We start from the raw sequence: 17,503 nt of genomic DNA, 5'->3' as shown, positions 1-17,503 counted from the left end.
CATGGTTTGTTAGTATTTGACACAGGAATTTTGTCAACTCTGGAAAAATTTATTTAATTGCATTTCAATACACAACAGTATAAAAACTAATAGAAAATATAACAAATAGGAAAGTAATGGCTGTTTAATCTAAAATAAAATAAAAAAAACACAGTTGAAAAACTCTACTAATGGTAGCATGATAAAAACTTGTAAAATGGTACCTTGACTTATGAGTGCCCCAACTTCCGAATTTTTCAAGATTTGAGATGTCGACTTATTTTTTACTTTTCTTTTGCCTCGACTTCCAAGCAATGACTTGAGTTACTCCTTGTGGACCCTCTGTTTGTGAACACATTAAGGAGCCCTGGAAAGGGGAGCGCAGCATCTACTGCCCGAGCTCTCGCTGGTTAAGCAAATCCTACTCAGACCAGTGTGCCGTGTGAAATTATTAAGTTTTACATAATTGCTCAAAAAAATATTTATCTACAAGAAATAATTGATCTTTGTTCATCAATTTATGCCAGTGAGGCATTGTGACAGACTGAACAAATAAATTCTCTTCTATTAGATGGGAGGAATTACATACAGTAATTAATGTATCCACTTTTTGTGACATTTTATTGTTGGTGTACTTTGAGATTGTTCAATTGCCAAGTGCCTTGGCTCCATAAAGGTTGGAAATCACTGCTCTCGGCAATTATATCCCAACCACTGTGCTGTGAAATTATCAGGTGCGCCACGGAAATGATCAAATCTTACTAATTGGTCTGTAAAATGATTTACTCCAAATAATACATCTGTGCATCTATTTATGCCAGCGATGTCTTCTGACAATTAAATGCTCTTCCATTATTAGATGAAGGTACAATTAACCTGTTTATCCACCTGTTGCTATTCATACAACATAATTGCAAAACAGTAGCTTCCTGTGTGTTTGAGGTTTTACAATAGGTAAATGTGTGTAATTTGAGATGATATCCTGCTTTCAGTATATGTGCCCTGCGATTGGCTGGCGACCAGTTCAGGGTGGACCCCGCCTCTCGCCCAGAGTCAGCTGGGATGAGCTCAGCCCGCGACCCGAGTGAGGATAAGCGGTATGGAAAATGAACGCAGTACTTTTGTGACGTTTTTATTACGTATGGCTTGTCTGTGTCACCAGAGAGAATCATACTCGTTACGAGCGTGGTCACGGAATGAAACAACAAATAGCGGTAGTTTTCGATGGCCGGTTAGCCCAGTTGGTTAGAGCGTGGTGCTAATAACGCCAAGGTCGCGGGTTCGATCCCCGTACGGGCCAGGTCGTTTTGTTTTTTTTGCCGTCAAACATCATGCTCGTCGTCCGGCTCTTACCGAAAAACACTGAAGGCTATCGGGAACCGTGTTGCAATGGCCGGTTAGCTCAGTTGGTTAGAGCGTGGTGCTAATAACGCCAAGGTCGCGGGTTCGATCCCCGTACGGGCCAATTGCTTTTAAGTCACAAATGTTGTTTCTCTCCAATAATGCGTAAATCCAGTCTGAAAATGGCGATACCAACTACTATATGAATAATATAACACTTGAAAATTTATTTTAAACTGGCGCACGGTGGTCGACTGGTTAGCACATCTGCCTGCCATAATTGAATTTATTTATCGCAGGCAATGTCAATATAACAGTCTTCTTTGGTGGGATATTCTGAAGTAAACTATGAAGTAATACCTAAATGTTACACAATACATTTTTATCAACATGACCTAAGCGAATGATAATGTCGGAAACTGCAGAGAATTGTACATAATAATTTATACTGATGTGCCAAAGCATTTGCAAATTGTTCAAAGAAATTACTGTTTTGATCATGCGCACAAGTGACACGTGAAGATGAACAAGTCCATCCATTCATCCATTTTCTGAGCCGCTTCTCCTCACTAGGGTCGCGGGCGTGATGGAGCCTATCCCAGCTGTCATCGGGCAGGAGGCGGGGTACACCCTGAACTGGTTGCCAGCCAATCGCAGAGCACATAGGAACAAACAACCATTCGCACTCACAGTCATGCCTACGGGCAATTTAGAGTCTCCAATGAATGCATGTTTTTGGGGTGTGGGAGGAAACCGGAGTGCCCGGAGAAAACCCACACAGGCACGGGGAGAACATGCAAACTCCACACAGGCGGGGCCGGGGATTGAACCCGGGTCCTCAGAACTGTGAGGCTGACGCTCTAACCAGTCGATGAACAAGTCATTTGGAGAATTTAAATTCTGATCTGAGAAATGTACCTAAGTAATTGGGAAAAAATAAGTCCCCACTTAAGGCCCAGGTCCGGAATGCATCACCCGCTAATGTTACGGATGGTGAGCGCATGGTGGTCCACATTCTCATGGCTCATCTATCAAATTGATGTGTAAAAGACATTTCTTGGTGTCAACATGGAAGGAGCAGTATTCCTCACGCTCAGCGGAGCTGTGACTCAGTTGGAAAAAAATGTGAAACGTGTGAACTAAACAGAAATTGAGGCTGCTGGAGCAGATGACATATTTTGTTTTGTTCAAGGTAGAATCCCAATCAGCTGTCAGCTATTCGCTGGAGAGGATAGCGTAGACCAGTTTGGAGCCTGACAAAACCGCATATTGTATAAATGGAGGAACCATTAGGAGGTGCAGCTGGTTAAACAGAAATACCTCAAAAGGTGGCTGACAAGTGATGGTGAGATCCTGTCATCAGAGAAACAACCTGGATGCATGTCATAGTACAAACAAGACACAAGCACAGTGGTGTGCTTCACCACTGCGGCCAAGGCCATCACGTTTCCCATGAGGCTCTCCGCTTCCTGTCTGCAGCTCGTAGGAAAGTGCAGACAGCTGGAAAGGAGACAAAAGCCTCCATCGCTAAATTGCTCCATGAGTTACTGCACCACCTCAGAGCTCGCAGTGCTACCGAGCACCCATCCATCACTATGTTTTAAATGTAGGATGAATGGGGATGGGCTAGAAGGGTTGATGCATAATTGATGGTGGTTGTAAATACTTAAAGTAAGGCGGGGTGGAAAAGTCTGGAAGGTGATAGTCATTTAGGATTGCATACTCATGCCACTCTTAGCAGATCGATAGCACGATAGATACATACGTACATACATACATACATACATACATAGACTGTCTGATTTTTAACGTGTTTCTGTCCTAGGGCCGAAACTCTTTACCCATACTCTCTCGTTAAAAATTCTACATGGGCAGTAGCTGCTTTTCAATACAAGGGACAGAAGCATGTTGGGGCCAAGCTATCCTGCGCCCAGTGCTGAATGGGGCTCTATTCACCCAGCCCTTCTGCATTTGGTGCTCAGTGTCATACAAACTTCTCTTTGGTAGGTAAACGCACTGACAATGTCAGGGCTGCTGTTTCAGGACCCTGAGTCCAGCCTGTGTGTGTTTGTGTGTGTGTCATGAGTGCTTTGCAGGGTTGACGTGTTGGAGTCTAGCAGCTGCACCTTGTCATCCTAATTACACCTGACTGCTCTTAAGACCACAGTCACTGATGGTGTAGTGGTACACTCGCCTGACTTTGGTGCAGGCAGCGTGGGTTCAGTTCCCACTCAGTGACGGTGTGAATGGGAGTGCGAATGGTTGTCCGTGTCTATATGTGCCCTGCGACTGACTGGCGACCAGTTCTGGGTGTAGTCTGCCTTTCGCCCGAAGTTAGCTGGGATAGGCTCCAGCGTCCCGCGACCCTAACCAGGATAAGCGGTGTTGAAAATGGATGGATGGATGCTCTTAAGACGCTGTGGGACTCCAACTCATCGCCAGACTATCAACGCTCTACGTCGAGTTTGTAGCCTAGCCACCTTGCCTATCTTTTTGTTTCCTGAAGACCGAGTGAGTTACCTCTACCTAATTCTTGTTCTTTGTCCCCAGTCTGCCATCTGCCCTTGCTCCCTGCAAACCAGTGCTCACCTCTTGCGGCCCACCGACAACACGGACTCCTACCCTGCCAGACCAGTCCTCGTTGGAAGTGTGCCAATCCTGGATTTAGTTCTCGGAGTTCCTTTGTTCGCTTCCAAGCTGCAAGTGTCAAGTGAAAGTTCTCTGTCTGCTGGAATTACTGAATGTTACCATGAATGATGTGTGAAGAATTGTCTGGCACTGCGGCGTACATCCTCAGTAAACTTTGAAAAGGGTTTCAAGTTTTACATGTCATTGTATCTGTGCTATCTTGAAAGTTTGACATCAATCTATAAAAGGATATCACCACATGGGCTTAGGAACACTTCAGAAAACCAATGTCAGTAAATACAGTTCGTCGCTACATCCATAAGTGCAACTTGAAACTCTACTATGTGAAGCAAAAGCCATTTATCAACAACACCCAAAAACGCCGCCGGCTTCTCTGGACCTGAGCTCATCTAAGATGGACTGATGCAAAGTGGAAAAGTGTTCTGTGGTCCGACGAGTCCACATTTCAAAATGTTTTTGGAAATTTGTGGACGTCGTGTCCTCCGGGCCAAAGAGGAAAAGAACCATCCGGACTGTTATGGACGTAAAGTTCAAAAGCCAGCATCTGTGATGGTATGGGGCTTTGTTCGTGCCAATGGCATGGGTAACTTGCACATCTTTGAAGGCACCATTAATGCTGAAAGGTACATACAGGTTTCGGAGAAACATATGCTGCCATCCAAGCGATGTCTTTTTCGTGGACCCCCCCTGCTTATTTCAGCAAGACAATGCCAAACCACATTCTGCATATGTTACAACAGCGTGGCTTCGTCGTAAACAGACTGGCCTGCCTGCAGTCCAGACCTGTCTCCCATTGAAAATATGTGGCGCATTATTAAGCATAAAATACAACAACAGAGACCCCGGACTGTTGAACACCTGAAGCTGTACATCAAGCAAGAATGGGAAAGAATTCCACCAACAAAGCTTCAACAATTAGTGTCCTCAGTTCTGAAACGTTTATTGAATGTTGTTAAAAGAAAAGGTGATGTAAGACAGTGGTATACATGCGCCTCTCCCAGCTTTTTTGGAACGTGTTGCAGCCATAACATTCTAAGTTAATGATTATTTGCTAAAAACAATTAAGTTTAGCAGTTTGAACATTAAATATCTTGTTTTTGTAGTGTATTCAATTAAATATAGGTAGAACATGATTTGCAAATCATTGTATTCTGTTTTAATTTATGTTTACCACAACGTCCCAACTTCATTGGAATTGGGGTTGTATGTTACAATGAGGTAAAAGTGCTGAACAGCTCACTTACAGACACATTTTAAGAAACAAACAGCTAACTAAAGACTTACTCGGGTTAATTTAACACTTCATGTGTGACAGACACTGTTTGTGTACAAGATTTTAAATCAGATTTTTTTCCATAACGTCCCCTTTAACATATAGTGTATAATTTCTCATGGGAACATGTAGCCACACACTTTTCACACATCAAATTCTTCTATCAAGTCTTCATCATTTTTTGGGACTTTACATAACTTGGTGATCTCTAGTCAAAAGCCTGTGCACATCATGCTGTATTTTCTTATGTATATATCAGAGGATGAAAGGAGTCAGAGAGGCTTGGACCTGGCTGCTGCATCATCCTATCAGCTGTAATCAAATCAACTTTGAGTGTACAAGTGTGGGTGTGTGGTCCATTGAATGGGATGTGGAGGAGACTGTAGATTAAAGAAGATTAAAGATTTAAAAGGCAGCAAAGTATGTAGATTTGAACCGCAAGAACACTGTGTCTGTTCCATCACTGAGTAACTGACTGTGTGTTTGATTATGCATGATTGTGATGATGTGCTTCTCCACATCTCTGCAGGAACTGGCCTCAGAGTGGATTAAGCCGTGGGTGGAGCACAGGTCTGGCTGACAGTCTGATCCAGCAGCACAGCATGGCGACTTCCGATTGACTGACTACGAATGTCCTCCACCATGATACCTTACAGGCAAACATACAGCAGGTTAACACTACAGACATCACAAGCTCCTTATGTTACAGGTCTTTTATTTCGGCTCAAGGCAATATTATCAGCTGCTGTGTTAACAGGGGGTGCTACATTTAGGTAAGATGATTATTTTAGTTTAACTGCCAATAATAATTATAGTTTTGTTTTGTTTACATTTAGGAACTTACTGCATTGTGTTTGCATGTCAAGTCTACACTAAGTTGTTGATTTAATGTGGCTTCAACTACACTAATATTTAAGTTATTGGTTCATGTTGATGACATCATTCTATAACTTGTGTGGTGTATCTTACAAAGTAATGGGTACGGTTAAGCTAATGTTCTTTTGTACTGTGGATAAGTGATATTCCTGCCACTTGGCAGCTGCCGAAAGTAATTAAAAGGTTACTTTTTTCTAACTTAGTTACTTTTGGGCCGGCACGGTGAGCGACTGGTTAGCACATCTGCCTTACAGTTCTGGGGACCGGGGTTCAAATCCTGGCCCCGCCTGTGTGGAGTTCTCCCTGTGCCTGGGTGGGTTTTCTCCGGGCACTCCGGTTTCCTCCCACATCCCAAAAACCATGCGTGGTAGGTTGATTGAAGACTATCAATTGCCCGTAGGTGTGAATGTGAGTGCAAATGGTTGTTTGTTTCTATGTGCCCTGTGATTGGGTGGCGACCGGTTCAGGGTGTACTCCGCCTCCCGCCCGAAGATACCTGGGATAGGCTTTAGCAGCCCGCGACCCTAGTGAGGGTAAGCGGTAAAGAAAATTGATGGATGGATGTATAGTTACTTTTGAAATCAATTAATCAGCAAAGTAACTAGGTTACTTTTAAGCTGAAGTAATCGGTAAAGTAAATAAGTTACATTTTCAAGGTAACTGTGGCAAGACTGAGGACTCCTTCTTCAGCTTGATGGCATCCCTCACCGCTGGTGTCCACCAACAGGTTCAGAGATTGCTGCCACGATAGGCACCGACCACCTTATGGCCACAGCTCCGGTCGGCCGCCTAAGCGTTGGAGGCACAGATCATGGTCCACTCCAACTCAATGTCCCTCCCCTCCCCCGGGATGTGGGTGAAGTTCTGCTGGAGGTGGGACTTGAAACTCCTTCTGACAGAGGATTCTGCTAGACTTTCTCAGCAGGCCTGCCAGGTTGGACTGGCATTTTCCCCCACTGTCGGAGCCAACTCACCAATAGGTGGTGATTGGTTGACAGCTTTGCCCCTCTCTTCACCCGAATATGCTGCTGCAAGTCCGATGACACGACTACAAAGTTTATAATCGAACTGCAGCCTAGGGTCTCCTAGTGCCAAGTGCACGTATGGACACCCATATGCTTGAACATGGTGTTCGGTATGGACAATCCGTGATGAGCACAGAAGTCCAATAACAGAAGTCCGCTCGGGTTCTGATAGGGGCGTCCGTTCCTCCCAATCACGCCCTTCCAGGTCTCACTGTAATTGCCCATGTGAGCATTAAAGTCCCCCAGCAGAACGATGGAGTCCCCAGCACCCCCTCCAAGGACTCCAAAAAGGGTGGCTACTCATACAATCAACATTCAGGACCCTTCCCTCCACCCAAAGGCGCCGGGAGGCTACCCTCTCATCCACCGGGGTGAACCCCAAAGTACAGGCGCCGAGCTGGGGGGCAATAAGTATACCCACACCTGCTTGGCGCCTCTCACCGTGAGCAACTCCAAGGTGGAAGAGAGTCCAACCCCTCTCGAGAGGACTGGTACCAGAGCCCAAGCCGTGTGTGGAGGCGAGCCCGACTATATCTAGTCGAAACTTCTTGACCTCACACACCAGCTTGGGCTCCTTCCCTGCCAGAGAGGTGACATTCCACGTTCTTCGAGCCAGCTTCTGTAGCCGGGCATCGGATCGCCTTCGGCCACCACCCAGCTTGCTTTGCACCTGACCCCTATGGCCCCTCCCACAGGTGTTGAGCCAATGGGAAGGGGGACCCACGTTACCCTTTCGGGCTGTGCCCGGCCGGGCCCTATGGGTGCAGGCCCGGGCACCAGGCACTCGCCTTTGAGCCCCACTCCAGACCTGGCTCCAGAGGGGGGCGTGTTTGAAGCCCAATATGTGAAATTAAAAATAGTATAACATGTTACCACAGGCGAACAATGATATCAACGAGACCTCACATTAATTCAGGGATACATCAGAAAATGTATGGAATTAAATGAATGCTGAGCCATTCACATCAGCCGCAACATTAGATACACCAGCAGAAATCTAATAAGATTTATACCAAGAGCTTTATCAAAAGTTCAAGTTTTACAAATATACAGTACGACATTTTCCTCAAATAGTGGCCTTCCTTCTAAAGTCCCCCATCCACATAAATCAACACCTCTCTTTCGCCAGAAAGAAAAAGATGTTCAAATAAACTCAATTCATACCATAGATGTTATCGTACCTACATGGACATTAAATAGTTATTTGCTGAGCCCATTTGAGCTTAGTTGTGAAGCAAAACACCTACCAAAGCACATAAACAGTCTTTCAGAAGATATAATGTTTGGAGGCTTAACACATGTTGTGCTGTTGTAACAAATTCCCTGCACAGTATTAAAGAATATCTTACGTTATGTTTAGATGGTTCTGCTGTACTGACATGTAGTCGCTCCACAACACTGTCAGGTCTTTTGTTCTGTGAGTACCAACCACAAAGTGGGCGGGTACTTGAATATTGACTGACGAAACTGCGTCACACTGTCGGCAATTTAAAATCCTGTAGTTTGCAAGCGGTTTTGGCGTTCATACTCATTGCATTCAATCCATAAACAGCATAGATGTCAAACTTAAACCATGTTACAGACTCATTTTGACCTATGTTATGCATAAAACAGTATGAAAAAAATGGAATCTGATGGAATGGGACCTTTAATACAGTTTTTGACTTGACTGGCGAGCAGTCCAGGGTGCAACAGCATCTCACCCAAAGTCAGCTGGGATAGACTCCAGCTCACCCACAACTCTAATGAGGCAAAGTGCAATAGAAAATGGATGGCCCTATGGACTAATGCATTAATGTATTATGTATATTCCTGTGCTTATCGTTTTCAGTGGTGTGTCACACGAATATTCAAAAAGCTCTACGTAGTATGCAATGCAGTTCTACACCACTACAAACCACGTCCACAATCATAAACCTCTTAAACACACTGGTTCCCAATGGATTGTGCAGGTCTACCTAATATTGAGGTAGGTGAATATAGCTATCGGTTGCCCACTTTCAGAAGAAGAGAAATACACTTAGCTCATGCTACTGTGTGTTGGCTTTGGCTGTTCAGTTAAGTTACATTCAATCAACGAGAGATGCTATTACAGCAAATGTGAGAAGGTGAAATGCTGCGATGGTGAACATGATGAAGTATTTCATTATGGGGAACAGTGCTGATGCCGGGAATGTGTCATTGGTGAGCGCATGTATTCATTAACTGTTTAAATGCTGTTTAAATCCTTCTATTATCCTACCCTGTGTGTAAAGTTGTCCTAGTTGGGAAATTGAATTAGAAACAGTTTCAGTCACTAGATGAGCACATTTAATGTGTGTGCTCTTTCGCACGATGTCAGCGGGAGTGGAATCATTAAAAAAGAACAACATGCAAGCTGCAGATTAATTAATTATCCTAGCCCAATAGAAAAGTCAATAAGGTGCTGTTTGGCTCACATGTTCAAAGCCCCCATCTGCTTAACTCAAGGTGGACTTGCCTCTGGGTTTCATTAGGAGGGCTTTCATTTGGTTAGCCAAAAGAAAAAGCAAAGTTCAGTCACATTATTGCCTATTGATTAAGGCATTGATGCAGATAATTTACATATTCTTAAGAGCAACGCCACACTCAGATGGTATCTATTGAATTGCAAAATAAAGTTGTTCATGAGACTTTTTTCTTTTAACGCTCGCTAACTGGCCACAACATTAGGTACAGCTGCACTCATGAGATCCAAATACTGCAAATTTAACATTGTTTATTATGTGGTTGTTGCTGCATTATACTGAGTTGTAGCACTAATATGTCGGAGGCCTTATTTAGCTCCATTATAAACATCTACATGACTGCAAAATACTGTACAACCAGAATAAAACATTGTTGAATTAATACCTCTTTGACAAATTCAATCAAAAGTAAAGATTATCTTTGCCAAGGCAGAATATTTCATAGAGCTCTTCTATTGGATGTCATTATATTGTTCAGGTGCACTCAATGTTCCATAGTTTAATGGAGTCACTTCCACTTCCATCATCCTTCAGTGATGTCAAGGCCAGGGTGATGTATTCTATAAAGGGAATGTGAAAGCAAACTGCAAACAAGTCCTTGAAATTGTACATCCTCTGTAGCTGCGCGTCACATTATCATTCATTGGATTCTATATATTATGACCCATGCGTAGAGACGTGTGCTGAAAGTTAACTTCCCACTTTAATAACATCGGCTGAATTTGTCTATGTGGGCAGAGTGTTAATGGGAGGCTATGATGAACAAGCAGCAAAGGGGAAGAAATAATGAGTTATCATGCACATTGCAGCAGAGCAGCTTCCAAAAAGAGAAAGTGCTGCACTTACTGTATGTGCTGCTGCGTGTGGGTAAGAACATTCACTAAAGCTTGATCTATTTGAAGAGAGGAGCATATCCAGACAGAACTGTGCAAGAGAATGTGTGTGAAACAATATACACCTAAAAAAAGTGTTCACTTCCACCAAACATCATTAATCCATCCATCCATCCATTTTCTGTACCGCTTATCCTCACTAGGTTCTCGGGCGTGCTGGAGCCTATCCCAGCTATCTACGGGCAAGACGCGGGGTACACCCTGAACTGGTCGCCAGACAATCGCAGGGCACATACAAACAAACAACCGTTCGTACTCACATTCACACTTATGGGCAATTTAGAGTATTCAATCTACCTATCATGCGGAGAAAACCCATGCAGGCACGGGGAGAACATACAAACTCCACAGAGGCGGGGCTGGGATTTGAACCCCGGTCCTCAGAACTGTGAGGCAGTCGTCCACCGTGTGGGATAAGCACCAGCTCAAACAAATGAGAAAAAGTGCTACAGAAAACGGATGGATGGGTGCGTGTTCATGGCATTATACAATGAGGGCCTAAAATGGACCCCTACTGTACGATATAAGATCCACATGGAAGTTCTTGAATAACAGAGTGGTGCTGGCTAGCTACTACGCGCTGACTTGCATCATCATCCTCATTCTCCTCCTCCTCATCATCCTCGTGTGTTAGTCTAACCGGATCAGCACATTAGTGCACGCTGTGAGTGCACGCACACGCACAGGCAAACGCTTCAGGCTGGGTGGATGCTGCTCGGGCACCATGGAGCAAAAAGCAGCCAAGGATGAAGGCACGTCCAGGGGACAAGAGTCCTACCAGCGGCGGATGTGGAAGACTTTCCAGGAGAAAACCAAGCCGTGGCTCAGTCCCAAACTGGGCTCGGAACGTCGCGTTAGTGGCGGAGCAGAGGGCACCAAGAAGGAATCCGGGCTGTGGATGTTCAAGAGGAAAAAGAAACACTTGGACCGAGTATTCTCGTCTTCGCAGCCCAATCTGCGCTGCTCCTCTCCGCCGCTGTCCCTCGGGACCGGGGACAAGTGCGGCAGACGCGGCGAAGCGGCGGCCGGGACCAGCCTCGGAGCCGAGGGGCGGCAGCATCTCGGCGGGGCTTCCGCCAGCACGGGAAGCAAGCCCGAGCTGACGGCCCACGGAAGCCCGAAGATCCACGTCTCGCAGCTCGTAGCGTCCCAACAGAAGAGCTCCTCGCTGGGCTCGGCGTGTTTCGAGAAGCTGGTGGTTGATCCGGCCGTGGTCCTGGAGGAGAACGACGGGAAGCTGCGGAAGAAGCAAAGTGATTCTGTGAGTAGCTACAACTCCGTTACAATACTTACCCAACACCATGCACGGCATATTTCAACTGGCATCATTCATATTGCATTTGAACTGAATATGCAATGACACATTTCATGTACGTGCTTACTGCATGCATCATTTTCTCTAGCTATGATGTTGTATGGGCCTCCTGACTGCAACGTCAGTGACACGCATACTGTACGTAGAGCTACATGAGATTGCCAAAATATTAGGGACCCCTCTATGTCTGATACAGTGCAGCGTACTACCTTCCTGTGAATTGTATGCAAATGTTGAGAGATGCTTTAGCTGTGCTGAAAGGGAAAATTTATTGAGGAATATTGTGTTGGTTAATACATAAGAGCATATCATAGCAAACAGCAGGTAAGCCACCTCATGGGTGTAAGCCTGATCGAAGACTATTACTGCAAAACGCTAGATTGTACTGTGAGGGGCGGACTTACCATTAGGCAAACACAGGAAATTGCTCGAACCCCACACGTCTCATAAAACTGATTAATAAAGATTTCTTTGATTTAATACAATTCTCATTGTATTAGCCTTCCCAGTTATCATAATTGACTTCTAAAGCCGTCAATGGCAGTGAATGTGTTAAAAACATAAAAAACGCTTAATTTATCACGGTCATTTTGACTGCCCCCACACCCTTCTCATGAAATTTTCGGAGAGCAGAAGGGAAGAAAGTGAGAGGAAAACATAAAATGTGGCAATTTTTTCTGCCAAACACCCAATTCTTGGACCCGTGTTGGTGTTCCTGAGTGAACTGAATGATAGAATGAAGTCTTACCGTAGCTGTAGCAAGCAAGAAACAAGACATGTTGGTTGTTTTACTTTATCGAATGGCCAGGAGCCTCAGTAGCATGAAGAAGAACCATAAACAGCCACAACAGCCTTACTCCTCCTCATGTTGGTCACCAGCTTGGTCACATTCTGCCATGCGAAGCCATTCCACATTGTTGTGTTGGTTGCTCTAGCACAGAACCAGCAAGATGATCCCACAAGTGTTCAGTTGAGTTCAGTTCAGGCTGCTCCATTTGTTCTACTTCCCAAATCTGGAAGTAGTATCTGATAAACACCTCTCAGCCTACAATGAATGGTTTTCCAGTGTCGGAGATGCCGCAAAAAGAGGTTTGGCATAGGCATTACAGATTTGGCACATTTTACTGGGGAGATGGTGCATCACTTGGACACAATGGACCGAAACAGGCTTGCAATAGTATAAAATTAAAGGTGAAATAATTTCCCAAAACAATTTCAAACTGATTTGTTTATATAAATTTAAAAAAAACTGATGCGAAAATCATACAAAATATAATATACAACATAGCAAGGTGAATGTTTAGTAACTGCCTTGAGGGGATACACATCTTTTAACAATTAATTGTTCTGTACTTTCAATTGCCTTATATTTAGTTGCAGATTTTTTTTCCAGAGCCAGTGTTCTTTGAGTGAGAGGATGAAAAAAATAATAGTAAAAAAGTCAATGTGTGTCTCAGCATCATGCTACACAATTAATACCATAATATATAGTGCTTTCTCTACACAGTGCCCAAAGCGCTTTACAAAGCCTCACTTTCACCCTCTCACACACACATCAGCCCATGTGAACATTATGCTTTGGAAAGGGGAAGGGAAATCTTACATTTTGCAGCTTGATTGTACCTAATGAAGTGGCTGGTGAATGAATACGTGCTGTATCTTCTGTAGCCCCACTCCATCTAAAACAATGCCCACGTGGACAAAGGCTGCAACCGCATCACCATGGCTGAGATAAAACAATGCAGTACATACCATACACTAGTAACAATATTCGTTGCGCAAATAAAATAACATAGCTCTGTCACAATGAGATAATAATGTTCAGTTTTGATGGACACGCTAAGCGTCGTATATACGTATTCATTTAACCATATGTTTATTATTGTGGTTGTAGTTTACAGTGGTGTAAAACAGCACTGTATCATACTGAGGGCTGTTTCTATTTTCTAATATTACCTTTAAATAGCTGAATAAGGTGAGTGTATAATTTTGATATTAATCACCAGTCTCACAAATCTCATAGTTTTTTCCGATATTGTCAATTTGTGTGTTCACCTTTACAGTAAATCCATCCATTTTGTGTACCGCTTTATCCTCACAAGGGTCGTGGGCGTGCTGGAGCCGATCCCAGCTATCTTTGGGCAAGAGGCAGGGTACACCCTGAACTGGTCGCCAGCCAATTTCAGGGCACATATAAACAAACAACTATTCGCGCACATATTCACAACTAAGGGGTCATTTAGAGTCTTCAATCAACTTACCATGCTTGTTTTTGGGATGTGGGAGGAAACCGGAGTGCCTGGAGAAAACCCACGCAGGCACGGGGAGAAAATGCAAACTCCACACAGGCGGGGCCTGTATTTGAACCCCGGTCCTCAGAACTGTGAGGCAGATATGCTAACCAGTCGCCCACTGTGCCGTCCTATACAGTAAATATCAGTTTTTTTTCCTTTCGTACTTTTGGTGCCAACCAAAGTGTCCAGCATAATCCAGACAGCTGTCCAAAAGTGATTTAACAATTATCTACACTTCTTGCTCCATACTGAAGTTTGAGCCGCCATTAAATCTCTCTTAGCTGCATGCACTCAACTGAAGAGGGCTTCTCTCACTTTGATCTTCCACCGTCATTACTGCGCCTGTCAGTTGAGTTAAATAATACATAATGCTCTCACTGGCTCGTGTCTGTTTTTTTACAATATTGCATTAATATTGAAGAAGTTGGCAACGTGTAGTACTGTGTTTGTTGTCAATAGTCACATATTTAAGATGTATAGAAGGGAAGCTTTCACATTTTGCATTCAGTTAGTGAACAGAAGCGAAGACATGAGGTGATAATAGATGGGTGTTTAATCAATTTAAATCAGTTTAATCCATTTAAAAGTTGATATAACATGAAAGTAGAAAAGGTTGAATACCCTCTCACTTGAAATTTTATATGGGACACATGTCTTCCTAATGGTACATATTAACACCAAATTTTACTATAACCATGGACACGTCTACATAGTTCAGCCTCTGAAATCACCCTTAGTAATAATGTATTAGACACATTGAACGTTTAACCAAAAGATAAACAGATGAGGTTGATTGGAATATGCTAATCTGATATGCCATATACTGTATACCCACCTCATGCAGATGCATCAATGTTGTTATTGGCATTAATGCATTATTCACTAAAAAAATGTAAGAAAAAAACATTGCCTCACCCTTTCACAAATGTGTGCATGTTCCTACGAATCAAATCAAACAAAACTCCTGAGCAGAGGTAAATAAACTAATGTATTTCTTCCTGGGGAAATTCAGATTCTATTACAAGAACACTACATATATGTAAACTGCATCTATATCTTTAGCTGCATGGAGTGATTGAATACGGAGTTTATGTGGTGCAATCCAACCAGGATTACACATTAGAGCCATGTGTTTTGACTGATTGTCGGCCACCAGTGCACCACTGTATGTAAGTTCTCATTATGAAAATGAAACAAAGCTGCCAGGATCTATTTCATGAATTGGATATGAAAACTGTGCATAACAAGCACATATTATTTGGTGAGTAAGTGGTGGGAAGAGGGACCGATGCCAAATTCTGAGTGTCATTTTATTATTAAAGTACATTTCACTTGAACACTTCAGCAAATTGAATTTTCAGTGTGTGTTTGTGATGCAAAAGAGCCGGTATCTCCATGGTATCAAATTAAAGTTAATTGTTCCACTTTTCACTTGATTCCTGTCAGAACAACCAGTCCTCCTTAACTCACGAAATACAAAAAACATAAATTGCTCTGGTCAGCCGGTAAAGCAGTCAAAAGTCAACTCGTATTTTCACGACCATAAGGCGCACTTAAAAGTCTTAAATTTTCTCCAAAATGGACGGGGCGCCTTACAATGCGGCACACCTTATGTGAGCACCGAGTTCCAAAATCTGTAAATGTTGTTGTGTGACTTTGATGAGCGCTCCGCTTGACTGACTGGGAGCATTTCCTGCCAACACGCTGCTTATATAGAGGAAAGGCGGACGTGACTGAGGACAGCATGCGGACGTTAAAGGGGGAAGGGTGCGCGTGAAAGAGGATGATAAAGGCACGCCCCCAGTATATAGTGCCGGGGTGTGCATTGTGCAAAAGAACATCGGTTTGGCTAAGGACCCCCGAAAATGGCACCTACGAAGAGACACGCTTACGAAGCACACTTTAAACTGCAAGCTATCAGTTATGCGAAGGAACATGGGAATCGAGCAGCCGCGAGAGAATTCAAGATCAACGAATCCATGGTTTGCAAGTGGAGGAAGCAGGAAAACGAGCTTTACCAAGTCAAGAAGACGAAGCTGAGTTTCCGCGGAAACAAGGCGAGGTGGCCTGAGTTGGAAGACCAACTCGAGCAATGGATTAATGAGCAAAGAACAGCCGGGAGAAGCGTCTCTACAGTCACCATTCGACTGAGTGCAATAACTCGGAGCTTGCCATCATTCCGGGAGGCTTGACGAAGGAACTCCAACCGCTGGACATCGATGGATGACAGATGGCGAACACAGCTTTACTAAGACTAGGAGGCAGCACCGGGCGAGTTACGCCACAATTTGTGAATGGATTGTGGATGCTTGGGCTAACGTGTCTGCTTGCACTGTTGTCCGAGCTTTCGTAAAAGCCGGCATCATTTCTGAGGAGCCGCACGGCAACGAGACTGACTCTGACAATGACGAGCGGGAACCTGGCGTGTTTGATGGAGAACTTGCCCAGCTGTTCTTTTCGGATACAGAAGATGAGGACTTTGATGGATTTGTGGATGAGCTTTGATCAAAAAATAACGTGAGTATATTGTTAAATACTTCAATAAAGTACAACCGAACTCAGTTTTGCTCCCGCTGCCTTTTTAAAAACATTGTTTCAGCGTGCATGCATGCTACCGTAGGTTTTAAGATAGCGTATGTTTTACCATACCTGCGCCCAATAATACGGTGCGCCTTATGTATGTGTTAAATACAGAAATAGACGCCGTAACTGAGACTGCGCCTTTTAATACGGTGCACCTTGTGGTCGTGAAAATACGATACTTCCAGTTTCACTCAGTGAGATTGATAACGATGCAATTCCCTCTAATGTGGGACACTGTACATCATCATCTATACTCACACTTACACTTTTTTAATTTGGTAGTGTTCATAGGGTTTAGTGGTGGTCAAAGAGCACTTCCTCAACCGGATTGGATGTTTCTGCTTTCTTTTAACTGCAGCCCCGTTTTGATTTAACCCAACAGGGAGGGGTTATAATGTTAAAATAGGTATACTGCAACGTGTATAACTTGAAGTCTATCCTTGAATTTGCCGGTTTCTGACTTAGTATCAGATGTGGAATCCTGTCTATGTAGAAGGGGCTGTGACCAGAGTTTAACACATGAGGCTCACTACCCACATCCATTTGTGTTGACAGCAACTGTTGCTTTCCCATATGCAGGTGCTGACAATGCCATGCATATATTTATCTCAATGTGCAAACCACAACGGCTGTGTCAACGCGCACCTCTGACACCGCAATGTCTTCACAACCTGAAACACACTTTTGGTGGTGTAGAACTGCATTGCATCATACTGAGAGCTGGTTTCAGATATTGTATGTTTTGGGTAGCTAATTAAAATAATGTAATTACTAGAAACACAATATCTT

The 17,503-nt window shown here is 43.8% G+C and overlaps 1 protein-coding gene and 2 non-coding genes across 11 annotated transcripts in view; all 3 read left to right on the top strand.

Moving 5' to 3' along the window:
* The first annotated feature begins 1,205 nt into the window (after positions 1-1,205).
* trnai-aau (transfer RNA isoleucine (anticodon AAU)) lies at positions 1,206-1,279 on the top strand. The gene has a single exon. It is a non-coding gene; the product is annotated as a tRNA-Ile (tRNA).
* Positions 1,280-1,370: 91 nt separating this feature from the next.
* On the top strand, positions 1,371-1,444 carry trnai-aau (transfer RNA isoleucine (anticodon AAU)). The gene has a single exon. It is a non-coding gene; the product is annotated as a tRNA-Ile (tRNA).
* A 9,713-nt stretch (positions 1,445-11,157) lies between these two features.
* The window catches only part of mctp1a (multiple C2 domains, transmembrane 1a), a 135,779-nt gene continuing 129,433 nt past the window's right edge, over positions 11,158-17,503 (top strand). For all 9 annotated transcript variants that reach the window (XR_009787694.1, XR_009787693.1, XR_009787692.1 and 6 more), the window contains exon 1: positions 11,158-11,783. Coding sequence is in view for 4 of the 9 variants with exons in the window: in XM_061767248.1 (XP_061623232.1) it covers positions 11,247-11,783 (537 nt within the window). In the remaining 5 variants the exon portion in view is untranslated. The remainder of the gene's footprint in view (positions 11,784-17,503) is intronic.

Source organism: Phyllopteryx taeniolatus, chromosome 3, assembly GCF_024500385.1.
Source record: "Phyllopteryx taeniolatus isolate TA_2022b chromosome 3, UOR_Ptae_1.2, whole genome shotgun sequence".
Taxonomy (NCBI): domain Eukaryota; kingdom Metazoa; phylum Chordata; class Actinopteri; order Syngnathiformes; family Syngnathidae; genus Phyllopteryx; species Phyllopteryx taeniolatus.
This window is presented reverse-complemented; position numbering and strand designations above follow the sequence as displayed.